The sequence below is a fragment of the Trematosphaeria pertusa genome, assembly GCF_010094035.1.
Source record: "Trematosphaeria pertusa strain CBS 122368 unplaced genomic scaffold BU26scaffold_10, whole genome shotgun sequence".
NCBI lineage: Eukaryota > Fungi > Ascomycota > Dothideomycetes > Pleosporales > Trematosphaeriaceae > Trematosphaeria > Trematosphaeria pertusa.
In genome coordinates, this window is record NW_022987221.1 from 1386706 (window position 1) to 1402551 (window position 15846).

Below are 15846 nucleotides of genomic sequence, written 5' to 3' on the forward strand. Positions count from 1 at the left end.
AAGGTAGTTCTTTAATACAAAGCTTATTAATATACTGTATAAGCTGTTTTTCTTGTGTAGTGTTGAGATTCTAGCTGTTATCAACTGCCGCTGCATTTGAGTGGGTAACCTTCCTGTGGCGCCGCGACAGCGTTGAGCGATCAACACCATACTTTTTGGCGTACTCTGTGTAATTAGGTGTTTCTCCCAGCTTCAGCGATTCCAGCGCTTCAAGCGCAGCCTCAATACCTGACATATTGGTGGAGATATGGGGGGTGGAAAATTCTGAAAAATTTCGTTGAACCGTGCATGCGATGGGGCCGTGCATCGGGTGGTGAGCCACAGTATAAGAAGTCAAGATTACTCTAAAACTAAAGTACCTGCAATTTGGCTCGCTACACAGGGTGGCTCGCGACACAGGGATGGACGTTACAACGGCGAGCACATCTTTCTTATAATAAGTTCTAAACGAAGTCTCTTAAGTTCCTTCGCCTAGTTTACGCTAGAAGGCTTAAGCAGTTTATCTACTGCGGGCCGCTAGCAGGTAGTACTAAACGCTATTACGGCTGTATACTTTATTTACATAGGTTGTCTAAGAGCGTTTATATATAATAAGAACTTAATAACAGCGTTCTCTTTATATAGGGTAAGGTACTATTAGCTTTAGGCTTTAGCTTCTCTTAAGCGTCGTCCGCAGGCATGATGATAGAGGGTAGAGAGGGGGACATCGCCATGTGCAGCTAGGGCATTCATATGTGTTCGGCATGCCTTCCGGAAGGCCCATACGGTACTAACCCCCAGGAACAACATACGGCCCCAGCGGCCCCTTAACCATGCACGTGGTGTTCAAGCACGAGAATCCAGGGAACAGGATACTCGCGCCCATGCTGTTTCCGTGGGAGCTCAGCTCGGGAGTAGCTTGCTATATAGAAAGAGACGTTAATTATCTATTAAGAAAGGAGATACACCTGCCTGAAATCCCAGAACTCCAGAAAAATATGCTCAGATCAACAAAGACACCGCACCACCCGCCGAATAGCTTGGAAGGTTTTTGCCGCCCACCAATGGAGGCTTGCTACGACGAAGTCATGCACAACCGACAGCATCGATCGGCATATGCCACTCAGCCAGTCACACCATACTAGCCGCTCCGTAATTGAGGCCTCCGCCGCTTGGTGGGTTAAATCAGGTTTCTGGAGCATCTCACTATGCGCACTTCCGATATACTTCATGCCGCTAAAAGCAGCATTCCAGAAGTGGTTCACCACAAAGAAGCCACCAGTCGTATGTGACGGTGCGCTGGCAGTCTCCAGCTGAACGATGCATGCATTAGTCTTGGCATGGAATAGCTGTAGCACTGCCAGCACCTTGCGCAGTGTCTTCTCCTGCACTTGCTTTGCAGTCAAATTGAGCACTTCATACATATTCTGGATGCGAGCACACACCTCATCGATGGTCATACCTTGCCAACCGGACGCGGCTTGAGGATCAGAGTCCTTTTGGATCTCTTCGCGAGTTATCGCCATGTGCGTGACGTCGCCGCCTCGAATGCGCTGCACGTAGTCTTCAACGAACATCTGCAGCGCGCGGATCGAGATATCTATATCGTTTATTACATCCTCATCTGCCTCTGGAGCTTGCCCAAACAGCTCACAATCGGAGTTCTCAACCTGCATGCTAGGGAGATCAACCCGATCGGTTGTTTCGGCTACGACAAAAGCAGTACGGAGGTCTGGATCCGACCGCCACATCTCGTCGCTGAAGTACGTTTCCTCAACCCAGGATTCTTGAAGACGCTCGCTAGCCGATCCTGTGTTCTGAGATGCCGGCGAGTCTTCGTCGTCCAGGAAGTTGGCGCGTCGAGTTGAAGCGGGCTTAACGAAGCCGCGGTTGTCTGCGAAGTCGATTGAAGAGTCCGAACTAGAAGTCTTGGATCGGGTTCCTTCTGAATTCTCTGTGATCGTGCTAAGGTCTGTGTCGAGCTTTAGCCGCGGACGAATGTACCTACGTTGGTTTAGATGCGCTGGCCACTTAAACTCGACGTTCTCATCTAGGCTTTGAAGCCCCTGGTCCGCGTCGTCGTATTCGTCGATGTATGGATCCGTGATCTCTCGGATTCCATCTTCTAGTCATGAGGCCTCGTTCATGTCGAAATCATCCTCTGCCCGATGGATCCGCGGAAGGAGATCTACTTCTAGCGGTTCTAGTAGCTGATTAAATGCAGTGTATCCGACCTCTTCCTGAGCAACGGCATCATAGAAGGAAAGCTTCTGCGGCTTACAGAAGTCCTCTTTCTCCTCTTCATCGTCTGTTTCATCATCGAAGAACGTCTGCGGGCTTGAACAATTCTCAACTTCACTGCCCGTACTTCCACCTACTTCGTAATACCAATCTAGGAGTTCCGAGATGCTAAGAGGTCGGGTCTCTAGCGGCTGCGCTGCTGGTTCCAGTTGCGTATTGCGATCATATTCAAACCACATAGATCGGACTGCAATGTTAGTCAGATGGTCGATGCCTGGAAGGAAGTCAGAATTAGGGACGCACTTGGCGCATAGACCCAAGTCAACAGTCTCCATGCCAATCTTAGCGTTACTGCGAGCTGAAGCTTCGCAGACCCATTCCACATGCTCTTCCCCTACCTTCATCTGATGGCTTGCGTGCTCTGAGCTGATCTCCGCCACCCCCTCATCCTTCTCCATCAAAAAATCGCCCTCGAACGGATTCTCACCACCATTCTTAGCGATCAAATGTCTAGGCGCACGCCTAGCAGGGACAAACTCGAGCGCGGTTTCATTGACTTCGTCATGGCTGGATTCCAGCAATACGTCATCAAGCACCCGATGCAAGTCCTCCACGGGCGTCATGTACGGACGAAGCTCACCGATGGCGAGAATGCGCTCCCCGAAGCCGAGCATGGTCTGGCTTGGGGAGCGCATCCCTAAAAAAGACTGCGACGGCTCAAAAGCATCTGCATCCTGTGCGCACAGCCAAGTAAACTGGCCTGCAATAGCCTCAGGGCTAAGGAGCACCACAGGCGCCGGCTGTTCATCCGCTTCAGTCGGGCTGTCTGCGTCAAAGAGAACTTCGGACTTCGCAGTCCCAACCTCAGAAGCCCATTTCGCAATCTCCTTCTTCGACTTCTGCAGCTCCACCTCCTCGGAGCGAGACGAGCCAAGCACTCCACCAGATCGGCGCACCTTCGTCCCCTTCAAGCGCAGATCATACCGCGGCCGCGGTCCACGCGTGTTCTCAACGATGTCATCCTTCCTACCCAGATCATCCTTCTTACAGCCCATCAAGAACACGCTTTCGGACAGACAACGCGGCACGGCATTATCGCCGCCCAGCTCAGCGTCCTCGAGGTCGGCTTCGTCGAGCTCGACCTCGTCCCAGTGCTCGAGCGTGTACTGGGAGTACTCGCACAGCAGCTGGTCGGCCGTCTTGGACTTGCCTTTGCCGAAGGATGGGATCTTGCGGCTCTTCTCGCGCTCTGAAGGCTTGGTGGTGGGACCTGCCGCGCCGACCACAGGGAACTTAGCCTTGGTAAGGGAGTGCGAGAGAGAGAAACCCATAGTGCCGGCTATGGTGGTAAGCGGTAAGAAGGGTGGACCGTGTCCGGTTCAAGGTTTGCACTTGTGCGGGGCTAGATCGCCGGGATCTAGGGAGGTGATGGGAGCGGAAGCGCGGGGCCTTGCGAACACGGGAGAAGAGGAGAACACGTGGAGTGAGACGAAGAGTAGGAATGGCGGGGGCTGGGAGGCCGTTTTATAAGGGGTGTGGAGATTGTGCGTTGTAGAACTTCGAGAGACATTGTGCAAGGAAGTATGGTTGATGCGTGAAGGGTGGACAAGGGCATTGTAAGAGGCTGGGATGGTGCTGACAAAGACGGATGAAAGCGCCTTGGGCAAGGTCCAGAAATAGTAAGTGTGCTTGCCCCTCATTCGGGTTATCCATAGGTTCTCCGGTACATGGGGCTGACAGACGTAAGCGTCTCCAAGCACGGGAACGCAATGTTGAGCCTCAAGTTGCTGTCGCCATTGTCATTCCACCGGATTTTGCGTGACTCCGCCAGTCGCTAATTCGTGTTTAGGATATTTCCTAAAACGGAGTACTACGGCGAAGGTGTTCATTGGCCAGGGCTTTCGTGCTGGCACTCGGCTCACATTCTAACTGCATTTCGTCGCTGCCTATATCAAAATGATCGGACGATGCGAAAAGCTCGGCACCTGCAATTAGTGGTCTGTTTCGCTAAACATTGCTGTTCAAGGCTGACAGGTGATCGCTTGGCCAGCGTTCCGATTCGCAAGACAGGACCGCCCGAGTACACCAATGCTGTGCAGAACATCACCTTTATAACCTTGCGTTAGCTCCCCCACCAGCCTGAGTTAAACGTGCTCCTCAGTTTCGTAAACGCCATGTCGCACTGTATCTACTAGAGTCGCCTCACGGAGCAGAACATTCGACTTTTTGAGCTCTTCCCCGGTCAATGGATGAGTAGACTCGTAGGCCGCCTTTTCGAAGCAAGCCTGGACGAGAAACCAACCTTCGAGGCCTTGTCCTATGTCTGGGGGGATCCACAGTCGCGGAAACGGATCCGATGCAGTGGTAAAAACTTGTCGGTAACAAGAAGCCTTGCGCTGGCCTTGAACCGGATACGGAATCCCACAACTTCCAGAATTGTCTGGGCGGACGCAATATGTATCAACCAGAACGATGTCGAGGAGCGCAACCACCAAGTGCGACTCATGCGAGAAATTTATACCCGCGCAAAAAGGGTTCTCGTTAGCCTTGACACTGGAGACGGTTCGAGTGGCTTCGGCTGGGGCGTGGCATCCTTCCTAAATGATCTGTATATTAAAACTTTCATCATGGAGAAACTCTACACTACCTCGATAGTGTACATGCTCCTAGAAAACAGCCATCCCTGGATCAAGCGTCTTAGCGCCGGGCCTCCATTTCACGTCTCCCGACGTCGCGTTTTCAGCCCAGAAGACAACGAATCGATGACGAGGCTCACCGGGTATCAGATTCCAGTTGCCGACGTCTTAACTGAGTCTGTTCGCAGCGCCCTTCGCGCGTTCTTCGGCTCACCCTGGTTCACGCGGATCTGGTGCGTACAGGAGATTGTTCTTGCGCGAAAGGCGGTGGTCTTATTTGGTTATAATGAGGAGCTGTCATGGAGGACCGTTGGGACAGGCGCTGAGTGGCTTTTTGAGGAGAAGTACCTTGCAGAGATTCGGGATCCCGATTTGTGCGGCATTCGGGTCGACGGTGCCTACAACATGTTCAATTCGAAGATGTATAGGGAGAACGAACTGCTGTTAGCGCTGACGGACTTCCGACATTGTGCGTCCACCGACCCAAGGGACAAAGTCTACGCTTTGCTGGGCATTGTACGCTGGGACTCCGGCGTACCGCCATTAGAAATCGACTACCAGAAGTCAGTTCGCGAAGTGTATATCGACGCGGCGACGGCAATCTTGCGATCCAGCAACGACCTTTCTCTACTCTCTGCTGTACAAAGCAGAGCCGCTGAGACACCGTTATTCTTACCGACCTGGGTCCCTTCGTGGGAGTCGTCTAAAGACGCGCCTCAAGTCAATTTGCGCGACCTGACGCTTTGGTCTGCGTGTAGTGATCGAGGCATGCAAGACTGGCATTTACTCCCCTCAGGGTGTCTCGTGCTGAGAGGGTACATCTTCGACACGGCCACGTCTACAAGCTGGCCTTTCACATACCATGACGATGAAGATCTCCTGGATCCCAATCACCCAGCTTCCGATGCGATCTTTGAGCTAACCAAGCACGTATTTCAGCGTTCTCTCGAAGCCCGCAATTCTAAGGAGATGCTAAAAGCTATGGCATACACCTTGACAATGGGAGCTAGAGAGGAGGCAAACCCATGGCGACGAATCGCACAACAGTACTCCCGCCAGCGAAAAACAACCAATCATGCGTTAGCAAAAGATGTGAAAGAGGTAGTTGAGGCAGGAAATAAATATTATTTCGTCTGGGATTGCCTGGACTTCATCAGGCTTCTTGAGAAGAAACGCCGGGACAGACTCCAATACCCGGCGTTCGAAGAGACAAAGGGACAGGGGTACCGATATCTGAGTATCGTTAGCCTGAATCTCAATCATCGCCGGATTTTCCACACCAAGGACGGTCATTTCGGCATCGGACCAGAGAGGATGAAAGCCGGAGATTTTGTGGTAGTGCTACGCGGCGGCAGAGTTCCGTACGTTTTGAGGCCGTTGGGGGCGGAGTATATGTTCATTGGTACTTGCTACCTGCATGCTATAATGGGTGGCCAGATGTTTCAGGAGTCTTGGAACAAGGAGTGGAAAGAGGAGACCTTCGTTTTGCAGTAAAATCCGCTCAGAGGGCTGTGCGGCACAACTACAATCTTTGATCATTGAATTTCCATACTGGCGTTTGTGGGCACGGGAGCTCATTACGAGCTTGTGGGCATTTGCTATGTCCGCGATATCACGCATGGCGAGCTGCTCGAGGGCCTCTGGAGCGAGAATGGAAAGGTGGAGAGGACATTCTCCTCTATCTGATCTGGCAGCTAAGTTGTAATACCTGGTCAATGGAGGAACTAACTGTGGTCCAAGGTTTCGTATATTTACCTTCGTGTACGGGGCCACCGACGGAGTCCGGAGGCTGGGTCGGGGTTGAAGACAACGAGAACGGCCGAGGGTAACGGTAGGGTGAGAAAGAATCATTCGAAAGTGTGAAGCATGGTAGGGAAATATATTGTGTATGAGTAAGATGGTGCATGTGAGATTTCTTTTTGTGTGTGCGTGTGTGAAATTATGGAGGGAACCGGGTCCGTGCTCCACTCGTGGCGTATCGTGGCCTCAATTTGCGCCCCAACCTCCTCTTTGTCCGTCTGTCCATCATATCTCATCTCGCAAAGAGCTAGATGTACATCGCGTTGTTTTGCGGTCCTGGGTATCGTTAGCCAGGCTTGCAGCTCCTCACCAGGTTCGCTGGACGGACACCGAATTGCAGAGTAACGTGTACACATCCGCCCCCGTCTGCGTCGCCCCTATCCCCCGCTGATAAGCTTCTTACCTGTTTCAAAGTTCAGTCTTGGTTAGAGGATTTATGACCCCAACGTTTATCTCGACTGTGCCGCACATAATCCGGGGGCCGGAATAATACGCCGGGCGCTTAGCGATCTGCAGTCCTGGCTTGGCTCCGAGTCTGCGAAGCTTCATTCGGGGGGCGTAATCTCTATTCTTCCTTGTCCCGGGGAGCTTACGGCCCCAGCTAGCACATTATACGACGCGTTAGCACCAATCATTACCGTTTCCACCCTTGATCCAGCCCCGGAGAATACATGTTACCGATAAAATGATTGCTAGCATCAGGGATCGTGGTTGGAGTTTCTCGTGCGAGAGTATATTACATCGAGGCTGGACTTGAAAATGTATATTTAAGTGAATCGATCTTTCTCAATGCTTTCTTCTCAAGCGATCTTTGCGGTCTCTCCCCTATTGATATTCCAGATCTTGATTGCTTGACAATAACGATGTCGGAGCTGGAAGCCCGTTTCGTTAAGAAGGGACTGTGGGTGAACGAAGCGAAAGGCGCCGTGCTCGGGAAGGTCTACACCACGGAGACACGCACTGGAACTATTCTCGTGGCGCTGCTGGCCGTATTTTCCTCTCTCGCGACGGCACACCTCTGGAACCTGGTTATCTTTTACTGCCACCAGCGACGCGCCCATGGACGACCTGCAGACGGACTCTTCAAGCAACAACAAGCGCTGCTCCGCACCTTGCCCCCACCGACCTCCTTGATGACCGATACTGTGAAGCTCTGGTGGTCCTGGAGACATCGGACTGACAACGTCCTCCTCCGTTGCATCATCTTTCCACTCCTGGGGATTCTGTTCGCCGCGTCGACATTGACCGTCAGTCTCACGTCGTCTTATATCGTGGATACAACGAATTTAGAGGTTTTGGTCGACTCGCCATCATGCGCGTCCATCAATCTGCCGCGTATGGCCGAAACCCAGCTTACGGCCAGCACCCTCGTGGAAAATATATCGCCGGTCATGGAGTCTTACACCAGGGACTGCTACGGGAAAGAAACATCGGACCTGCCTTCGCGATGCCGCAACACCTTCATCGCGCCCAATATACCGGTGAAAAACGCATCCGTCCCGTGTCCGTTCTCGGAGGAAATGTGCGACGGGGAAGCTTTGGAGCTTGATTCGGGTCTTCTTGATATGAATCATTATTTCGGACTCAATCTCCACAAAGAGGATCGCCTCCAGTTTCGCAAACGAACCACTTGTTCCATCTTGCCTATCGATGGATACTACGACGTCTTGCCTGCGACTGACTTCGACGGTCTCCTGGGAAGAGGGGCATTGCCGGAAGAAGAAATAATCGCCCTTAAATACAATGCGCCGTCCCCGAGTGAGGATGTACAGGCAAAGTACACGTTCGCTCACAGCCTCGCAGTCTCAAATATTTCGCAAAATTATGAATTCAGGTAAGTGCTGCGTTTACTAGATGCTCTATCCTTGCGGCGAAGGAACGGGGTGTCTCGGAGCCGACCATGAGTGACGGCATTTGTGAACCAGAGAGCATTGAAACATCAGACGTACAATGGAATGTCGAGCTAACAAGTGACTAAGGGTTATGCAAAGCTATGCGTCCCCGGATTGGGAAACCGCAGGAGCTTTGGCGCCGCGTTACGCTCCTCTTCCTTCGCTCGCACGTCAAGATGCCGACGTGGCCCTCATTGCTCTCTGGAGCAACAACGTCTTGTACGCTAAGCCCGTTAACGACCCACTTTTTGCGGCGCACGCCAATGCTTCCTTCGTCAACTATGGCGCAACTTTCGAACAGTTCAGGCCCGATCACCCAGGGCGTACACTTGGCTGCGCACAACAGGTATTACCATCATTCCCCCCACTAAGCCTCATCGCCATGAAGCTCATGAATCACAGTGGCAATTTTGCCTACCCAAGCTCGGAGAGAACGCTTGCACTCCATTCATGGGAGTGACCCTCAACATTCCACAGAACGTGACCCAGTTCTCACACACGACTAGCACTCAGCGCGCAGTCATCCAGCTGCTCCTAACGTCCTCCGTTTTCGCAGACATAACCAATGCTCCAGTGAGCCAATACTCATTGGCAGGAAGCGCGGTGCAGTTCGGAGTGGCCTACGAACTCGCGGACGACCAGTGGAAGAAAGAACTCGTGATGTGGGAATCTGCCTCTTGGGCAGCATTGCAGATTCTCGTCTCCGATTACGCCGTGGGGCCGGTGCATCGCGATCCCCTAGCAGATCAGTATACCGATCAGCCTACATCAGTTGGCGATAAAACGCTCTGTCATGCACAGAAGATGCGGAAGGCGGGAGGATTTGCGTAAGTGTTTTCCATCCCGAGTAACGAGTTGCCGCTGACTTACATCTGAAGCAATATATCCGTGTTCGGTCTAGCTTTCCTTCTCACAGTATCCGGCACCATCGCTCTCACCGACATAATCCTCCTCCGATTCCTCATCTTCCTAAGCCGGTTCCGCCGCGCCTTGGCACCGAAGATCGATCGCTGGATCCAGGACGGCGTGTTCCAACTCCAGCGTCGCGCATTCGAAGCCGACCGCAAGGGATATTGGGTCGGCCTCGATAACGAGATTCCGACCACGCGATCAAAGGAGTTGCTTGGCGAGCTGTCTAGCGAGGTGCAACCTCGAGGAGATGCAGTCGTGTACGCGCAGTCGGAACAGGCGTCTAGTATGAGGGATAATACGGATAGCGCTTCGACTGGACAGAAGGAGGCGGATTTGCGGCCGAAAGAGCCGCTCACTGTTGTGGAGCGAGAGACTTCGAGCACGCTGGGGTCGAAATAGAGAATGTGGAGATGGATTCCATGGTAAATAGATCATCAAATGCTGCATATGGGTTAAAGCCTCAGTCTTTTCTCTAACGTTTGTGAGCTCAATTGTCAATACCTAGGTACGGCAGACCAAGAGGCCTCGTAAGCGAAATCGCCTACATTGCCATGTAAGGCTCCAGTATATTGTAAGAGAAAGGGGTGATAATTGTTTGATTGTGGATGCTTGTTATCATCATAGAATCATGCACGGCGAGATATCCTCAGGATCGTGGGATAGAGAGTGCAATCCATCGAAAGTTGGTTCATATCTTGAATGACAGCTTGGAAATTCGAAGAGAAAATGTTAAAGTCAGAAGAAGCGAATTTTTGGGCGCGCGCGCAAAGAGTTCAAGAGTCGTCATCCAATGATTATTTACGCGATGGATGCCTGAGGCGACAAGGCAGATCAAGAGCGCCTCGTTTCAGCCTTTTGGGGCTGTGTTCGCTCTTGATAAACGAGCCTCGTCCGGCCGAAAATTTCTCTCCACCGTTTCCACGCCGATACGCAAATGTCGAACCCAATTTATCCCAATCGACTCACCGACCAGAACATCCGACTTCTTGAGCTATTGCCTGGAGATCCATCACATATCCTGGTTGGCCGACTCTTTGATGCCAAGCTTGACGATGACCTCGATTTCGAAGCCTTGTCTTACGTCTGGGGCGACCCTAGGTCAAGGACGGACATCAAGCTCGCGTATATGCCGACAGAGCCAAATGCCGACATAGCAGTGCATCGCAGGAGAGAGGAGAGTTTCAGCGTCACGACCAATCTTGCCCATGCCTTGACACGGCTTCGACGACCGGATAGATCCCGCATTGTGTGGGCGGACGCTGTTTGCATCAATCAAGAGGACGTCAAAGAGAGGAATCATCAAGTACAGCTTATGAGGGACGTCTACACTCGCGCCACGGGGGTGTTGGTCTTCTTTTCCCCCAGAGCGATGAAAGAACAGTTTGCAAGCCGATCAGCGTCGTTGATGATGCAAATCTACAATTCCTGCCTGCGTTTGCGCCCCGAGATGACCCTTACTTGGAGTAGTGACCTGGAGTCAGCTGTCGCTATGCTTCCTCTGGATGTAATTGACCTATCGGACACCCAAAACACCCGTGCGCTTCAACAATTCTTCTACTGTCCCTGGTTCACGAGAATTTGGTGCGTCCAGGAAATCATCCTCGCCAGGAAAGCGACCGTACTGTTTGGAGCGCACGAAGAGCTCCCCTGGGGGGTGGTTGGCATCACTGCTTCTTGGCTCCACAGTGCTCACGTTTCGAGAGCTCTACCGAAGCATAAACTGTTACGAATCCCGGCGGAGCGCTGTTGGAACATGTTTAAGGCGGCCCTGTACCTCCCGACTGAGTTCGGTCTCGCGCTGTCCGATTTTCGACATTGCAACTCGAGCGACCCCAGAGACAAGGTTTACGCTTTGCTGGGTATCATACAATGGGAAAAAGGGGATATCGCACCACCTGTGGTCGACTACGGTAGGGGCTATTTGTCCATATACCTCGATACTGCTCGGACCATCTTGCGGACAACTGGCGACCTGTCAATATTGTCCCTTGTCGGCGACGAGCCACACACCCTATGGTATCCGAATTGGTGGTACGATCCAGCACCCCATATAAGCGTACATGAGCTTAGCCGTTGGAGCGCTTGCGGTGAAAATCGGTTACAGAAGTGGGATGTAAGTGGCAAGCCCCCCAACCGCTGCCTTAGGCTTCGAGGCTTCCGATTCGACCGCATTACATACGCGAGCGGCGCCATGAAATGCGAAGATGAAGACATTCATATGAACCCCCGCCATCAAACCTACTACCCAATCGTTGAGCTGTGGTGGCACCTTCTCCAGCAGCCCACCTCAGACCACGATCATGAAAAGTTATTGAGAAGGATGGCCCACACTCTGACATTTGGCGGTACGAGAAACTCATGCCTTCCCGATGCGGACCGCGAGCGGGAACTTTTGGCCGATTTCGCTAATTTCATCACACTCCTTCTCGGGGACACCCCCGAGTTCCTAAATGATCTGGAAATCGGAACTGCGGAAGGGGATGGTCGTAAGTTCCTCGCACTTGCCCGCTCGGCCCTTCATGGATGCCAAGTATTTCGTACAGAGAAAGGGTTTTATGGTATCTCGTCAGGCTCAATAAGAAAAGCCGAGTATGGTGGCATCATCGTAGCTGTTTTATATGGAGGAAAGGTTCCGTATCTCCTGCAGCGCGTAGAGGAAGATAATTATATGTTTCGCGGAACATGCTATATCCATGATATTATGCAGGGGCAGTTATTTGGCGAGCTCTGGAGTGATGACCTAGAAGAGCAAACGTTCGTTCTAAAGTAGCCCCGGGAAATGGAAGTCGAAAACAATATGTAACCATGTGAGTCTTTGCCGCTCCTGATTGATTTCATATACTAACCAACATTGTCAAGGGCGGAATGAAGAGGCCCGGTGGACTTCACGCGCCTTACCATATTGGGCATCGTGATCCTTAGTCAAGACGATAGGGATTTGGAGGATGTGAGGGAGAGTTTACGGGCGCTTGAGGGGAGGTTGAGTAGAGTTGTGGGGGTGAGGAGGGTGGATTAGGGGCGTTGGATGGCGGATTGAGCGGTTAGAGACAGGTTCTGAGTTGGCGTTGAAGCTGACCGAGTAGTACCGTAAGTTCCAAGTCAGTAATCTGTCAGCCCTTCGCAAGCGTGGTCTCGTGCTGGCCATAATGCCTACACCGTAGTAGAGCACGTACTGTGTGATATTCGAACTCCCTTTTGATGTAAGCCCCCACGTGAATGTCAACTCAAGATACAACCTAGTATATGAAGCTTGCGGCGTCTTACCACTTGTCGCCCTCGGAATCCTACATATTTCTAACTCTAAATGCACGAATGAATACTGCTCACCCTACCATTGCCCTGCATCCTGTCGAACATCGTTCCCAACGCCAGCCTGATGTGTGCACCACAGATAGCTAGCTAGGATGAATGACGACAGAGAGAAGAGATGGCGGGCAGCGAGGCAGTCGGAAGTTGAGGCCTGCTGACTAAGCTAGCTCCCGCCTGCTGTGTCCACTTTGCGAGTCCCACTCCATCCTTCTCCTCCACCACCCCGCTCTCCTCTGCATATCTGCTTCTTGCTCCTGCAAAGCTATTGGAATCGATACAAAGTTTTCCGCTCCGCGCTTGGGGGATGCGATACGCTCTCGTTCGTGGAGTCACGAACGCGACAACGCGCTCGAGCTAAGCAGCTCTCTACCAGCTCTCCGCCTCTATTCCTGCGCATGCCTCTGCATGGCTTTGAAAGTAGTGCAGAACGCATGTTAACGTCGATGAAGGCGCGTTGGAGCCTCAACGATCATATTAACAAAGCGAACCCCGGAAAGAACATGCACACCTACGCGGCCGGGATAAGGCCCTCGAACTGCAATCGCAATTTCATCTAGGATCATGGCCTTTAGAGATCGTATCCGGTGCCTTTCGCCGCCTATTCAGCGCCTTCTCTCCATTTCCTCCTTGGCATTAGAACGCAAAACGATACTCGTAACCAAATCACGACTAGACGGCAGCCGGAGGTACCTCGCTGTAGCCTTGTCAAAACATTACGCTGCCTCCACCTGAAATCTCACGCGCTTTTACTTCGCTGCTATTTCTGGTAGTGGAACGAGCTCTGGGACCGGCGTGGGAACACAACAGACAGCTGAATTACGATCTCTGGTTCCAGCTGAAACACCTTTGTTCATCCCCGCAATTTCTTCGACCGCAAGCCTTGTGGCCTCAGTACTGAGCCGCCTGCAATCTCGGTTGGTCCCGGCGCCTTAAGGACCTGTGACCTGGGACCAGGCTTGGCCGCTCCCGCTTAGTACTAATTCTGGCTTAGCCGCAGATCGTGTATAGATACCGCCAAGGTATACCAGAGTAAAGACCGAGTTGATGCAACCTCCGCCGAATCTGTGGCGGGCTGGGTTAAGACTGAGTGAAACTGGATCTCAGCAACAGCGAAGCGTTCCTTGTGGGAGCAATGGCCTACGCCGATAGGATATAAGTTCTTGAAGTCGAGGGCTGGAGTCCCGTCCAGATTGCTTGAACAACGTCACTCGTTACTCCTTCCTTGCCGGAATGCACTCTTTTCATTTACGTCTCGTTCTTCTTACTAGCCTCATCCCGTTTGCTTTTTCTCAGCAGAGCCTCGCCCCGTCTAGCGATGCAGCGAGCGCTTCCGCCCAAAGTACTCACTCGTTGACACGTCTTTCCGCTACATCGGGAGACTCCGGTACTTCCAAATCATGGCCTACTGTTATTTCTGTAGCGAATAGTACGGTTTCGACGACCGGAATGGGCAGTAAGTCGCAAGTCACAAGTTGCTATGTACACGTCATCTAAAATGAGTTTCAGCGTCTAGTTCAGCCTCCCACACAGATATGACGAACAGTACTCTTATTCCTATCATACCTACGGAGGCCTCTGGAAGCGAGATTCTGCCCCCAACTTCGAACGATGTGCTTCCTACTACGCCTATCTCCAGTTCCACCGCTGCGCCCTTCGATTCGACCTCCACGCATTCTTCATTTCCAAGCGCCAGTTTCGGGCCAACCTCAAGCCTGCCAATCACTCCCACGTCCGACTCAACCAATACAACGTTCCCGCCGCTGCCACCAGTCGTGCCTACTGAAACATCTACAGTCCGTTCCGACTCTTCGTCCAGTGGCGTCACCTCATCGGCTACGCGTCCTTCTAGCATACCTGTAGATCTATCTAGCTCGTTCTTGACTTCCTCGGAGCTACCTAACCCCGCTACTTCGTCTTCAATAGCATCCGAAACCCAGACTACTAATACCCTGCATACACACTCCTCTGAGGTGTCTAGCTCGGCAATTTCGACAGACTCCGAATTTCCTACCTCCCCGGCACTTTCCACGTCGCAAATTCCGCGACCGACCCCTACACAATCGTCTGTCCAGCCTTCCTCAGATGTGAAACCCAGCTCCACAACCTCATCTGCGGCGGCCACCTCTGACCCAGTGGTACCGCCAGTGACATGGGATGACCTTGATTCGGCTTCATCGTCCATCTCAGATGCGGTAAAGAATGTCAAAGCGGCCGCCGCGTCAGGCGATATGGATGCAGCCGCAGAAGCTCTGGATTCATTGAAGAAAAGTATATATAAATTATCATCATACGCTTAGTGCTAAGACCCAGCAGAACTTGATTCTCTCGGATCAGATCTCGCCTCGGCCGGCTCGGACATCCCAAATTCGGTCAAAGACTCGCTCAATTCCTCCATCGAAGGTGCCAAAGGACTTATTAGCACTATTGGTGGTCTTTTTGGATCCGGCTCATCATCAGAAGCCTCTAAATATATTGAAGAGTTGGAGGGCGTGTCGAATAAGATGTCATCTACAGTGAAGGACTCACCGGACCGACCCAAACCGACCTCTGCGCCCGTTACGACAGAGCCCGCCGAGCCCACATCGGTTCCCCCGCGATCTACAGCCGCACCGCCAAATTCATCGCAGGATGATATTACCACGGCTGATTCCACTAGGGAATCTAGTCTCTCGTCCACATCCTCCCTTTCTCCCTCGAGCAGCGGCGCTTCATCAGAGAAGTCATCCACAATCTCTGGCACGATTCCGTCCTCACCCACGGGAACGTTACCGACGAGCCAGGTTTCTTCGACAGGGCTTACCACATCTACCATTTCTGTCAAAACAAGCTCGAGGCTCTCAGCAACTTCGTCCGGTCATTCCTCTTCCACTTCAGCTTCCGTAACCAACACTCAGACACATGGCACCAGCCTAACAGATTTCTCCGTGTCAACAAGCCACTCCTCGCCATCACCAACCTCCACAAGTTCATCGCCGATTTCATCAGATTCTACTACTTCATTCGTGACATCTACCCGCACAACCGATTCGACCGCGAGCACATCGTCGACATCTAAGGCGTGTAGTAGCTGCTGCACG

The 15846-nt window shown here is 52.2% G+C and overlaps 6 protein-coding genes across 6 annotated transcripts; 5 read left to right on the plus strand and 1 right to left on the minus strand.

The window, feature by feature from the left end:
* Nucleotides 1-769: 769 nt before the first annotated feature.
* On the minus strand, nt 770-3784 carry BU26DRAFT_576987 (uncharacterized protein; the record flags this gene model as incomplete). Its single annotated transcript, XM_033834393.1, has 4 exons — nt 2261-3784; nt 1988-2101; nt 1005-1951; nt 770-901 (listed from the first exon to the last, which is right to left on the minus strand). The coding sequence occupies exons 1-4, from the start codon at nt 3549-3551 to the stop codon at nt 770-772; spliced, it is 2484 nt and encodes an 827-aa protein (XP_033681908.1). The 5' UTR covers nt 3552-3784.
* Nucleotides 3785-4469: 685 nt separating this feature from the next.
* Nucleotides 4470-5129, plus strand: BU26DRAFT_431335 (heterokaryon incompatibility; the record flags this gene model as incomplete). The annotated part of the gene is made up of 2 exons (XM_033823924.1): nt 4470-4788; nt 4972-5129. Coding segments are annotated over 2 exons (477 nt in total), but the record flags the coding sequence as incomplete, so codon positions are not given.
* A 1499-nt stretch (nt 5130-6628) lies between these two features.
* Nucleotides 6629-7070, plus strand: BU26DRAFT_521296 (uncharacterized protein). Its single transcript, XM_033829496.1, has 2 exons — nt 6629-6932; nt 6985-7070. Exons 1-2 carry the CDS (start codon nt 6798-6800, stop codon nt 7045-7047), a joined length of 198 nt encoding a protein of 65 aa, XP_033681910.1. The 5' UTR covers nt 6629-6797; the 3' UTR covers nt 7048-7070.
* Nucleotides 7071-7519: 449 nt separating this feature from the next.
* On the plus strand, nt 7520-9862 carry BU26DRAFT_607060 (uncharacterized protein; the record flags this gene model as incomplete). Its single annotated transcript, XM_033835718.1, has 4 exons — nt 7520-8490; nt 8636-8894; nt 8951-9375; nt 9427-9862. 4 exons carry the CDS (start codon nt 7520-7522, stop codon nt 9857-9859), a joined length of 2088 nt encoding a protein of 695 aa, XP_033681911.1.
* Nucleotides 9863-10379: 517 nt separating this feature from the next.
* On the plus strand, nt 10380-12568 carry BU26DRAFT_521297 (HET-domain-containing protein). The gene is made up of 2 exons (XM_033829497.1): nt 10380-12267; nt 12320-12568. The coding sequence occupies exon 1, from the start codon at nt 10395-10397 to the stop codon at nt 12228-12230; it is 1836 nt and encodes a 611-aa protein (XP_033681912.1). The 5' UTR covers nt 10380-10394; the 3' UTR covers nt 12231-12267; nt 12320-12568.
* A 1733-nt stretch (nt 12569-14301) lies between these two features.
* Nucleotides 14302-15824, plus strand: BU26DRAFT_567245 (uncharacterized protein; the record flags this gene model as incomplete). The annotated part of the gene is made up of 3 exons (XM_033833635.1): nt 14302-15037; nt 15083-15354; nt 15435-15824. The coding sequence occupies 3 exons, from the start codon at nt 14302-14304 to the stop codon at nt 15822-15824; spliced, it is 1398 nt and encodes a 465-aa protein (XP_033681913.1).
* Between the last annotated feature and the right edge of the window lie 22 nt (nt 15825-15846).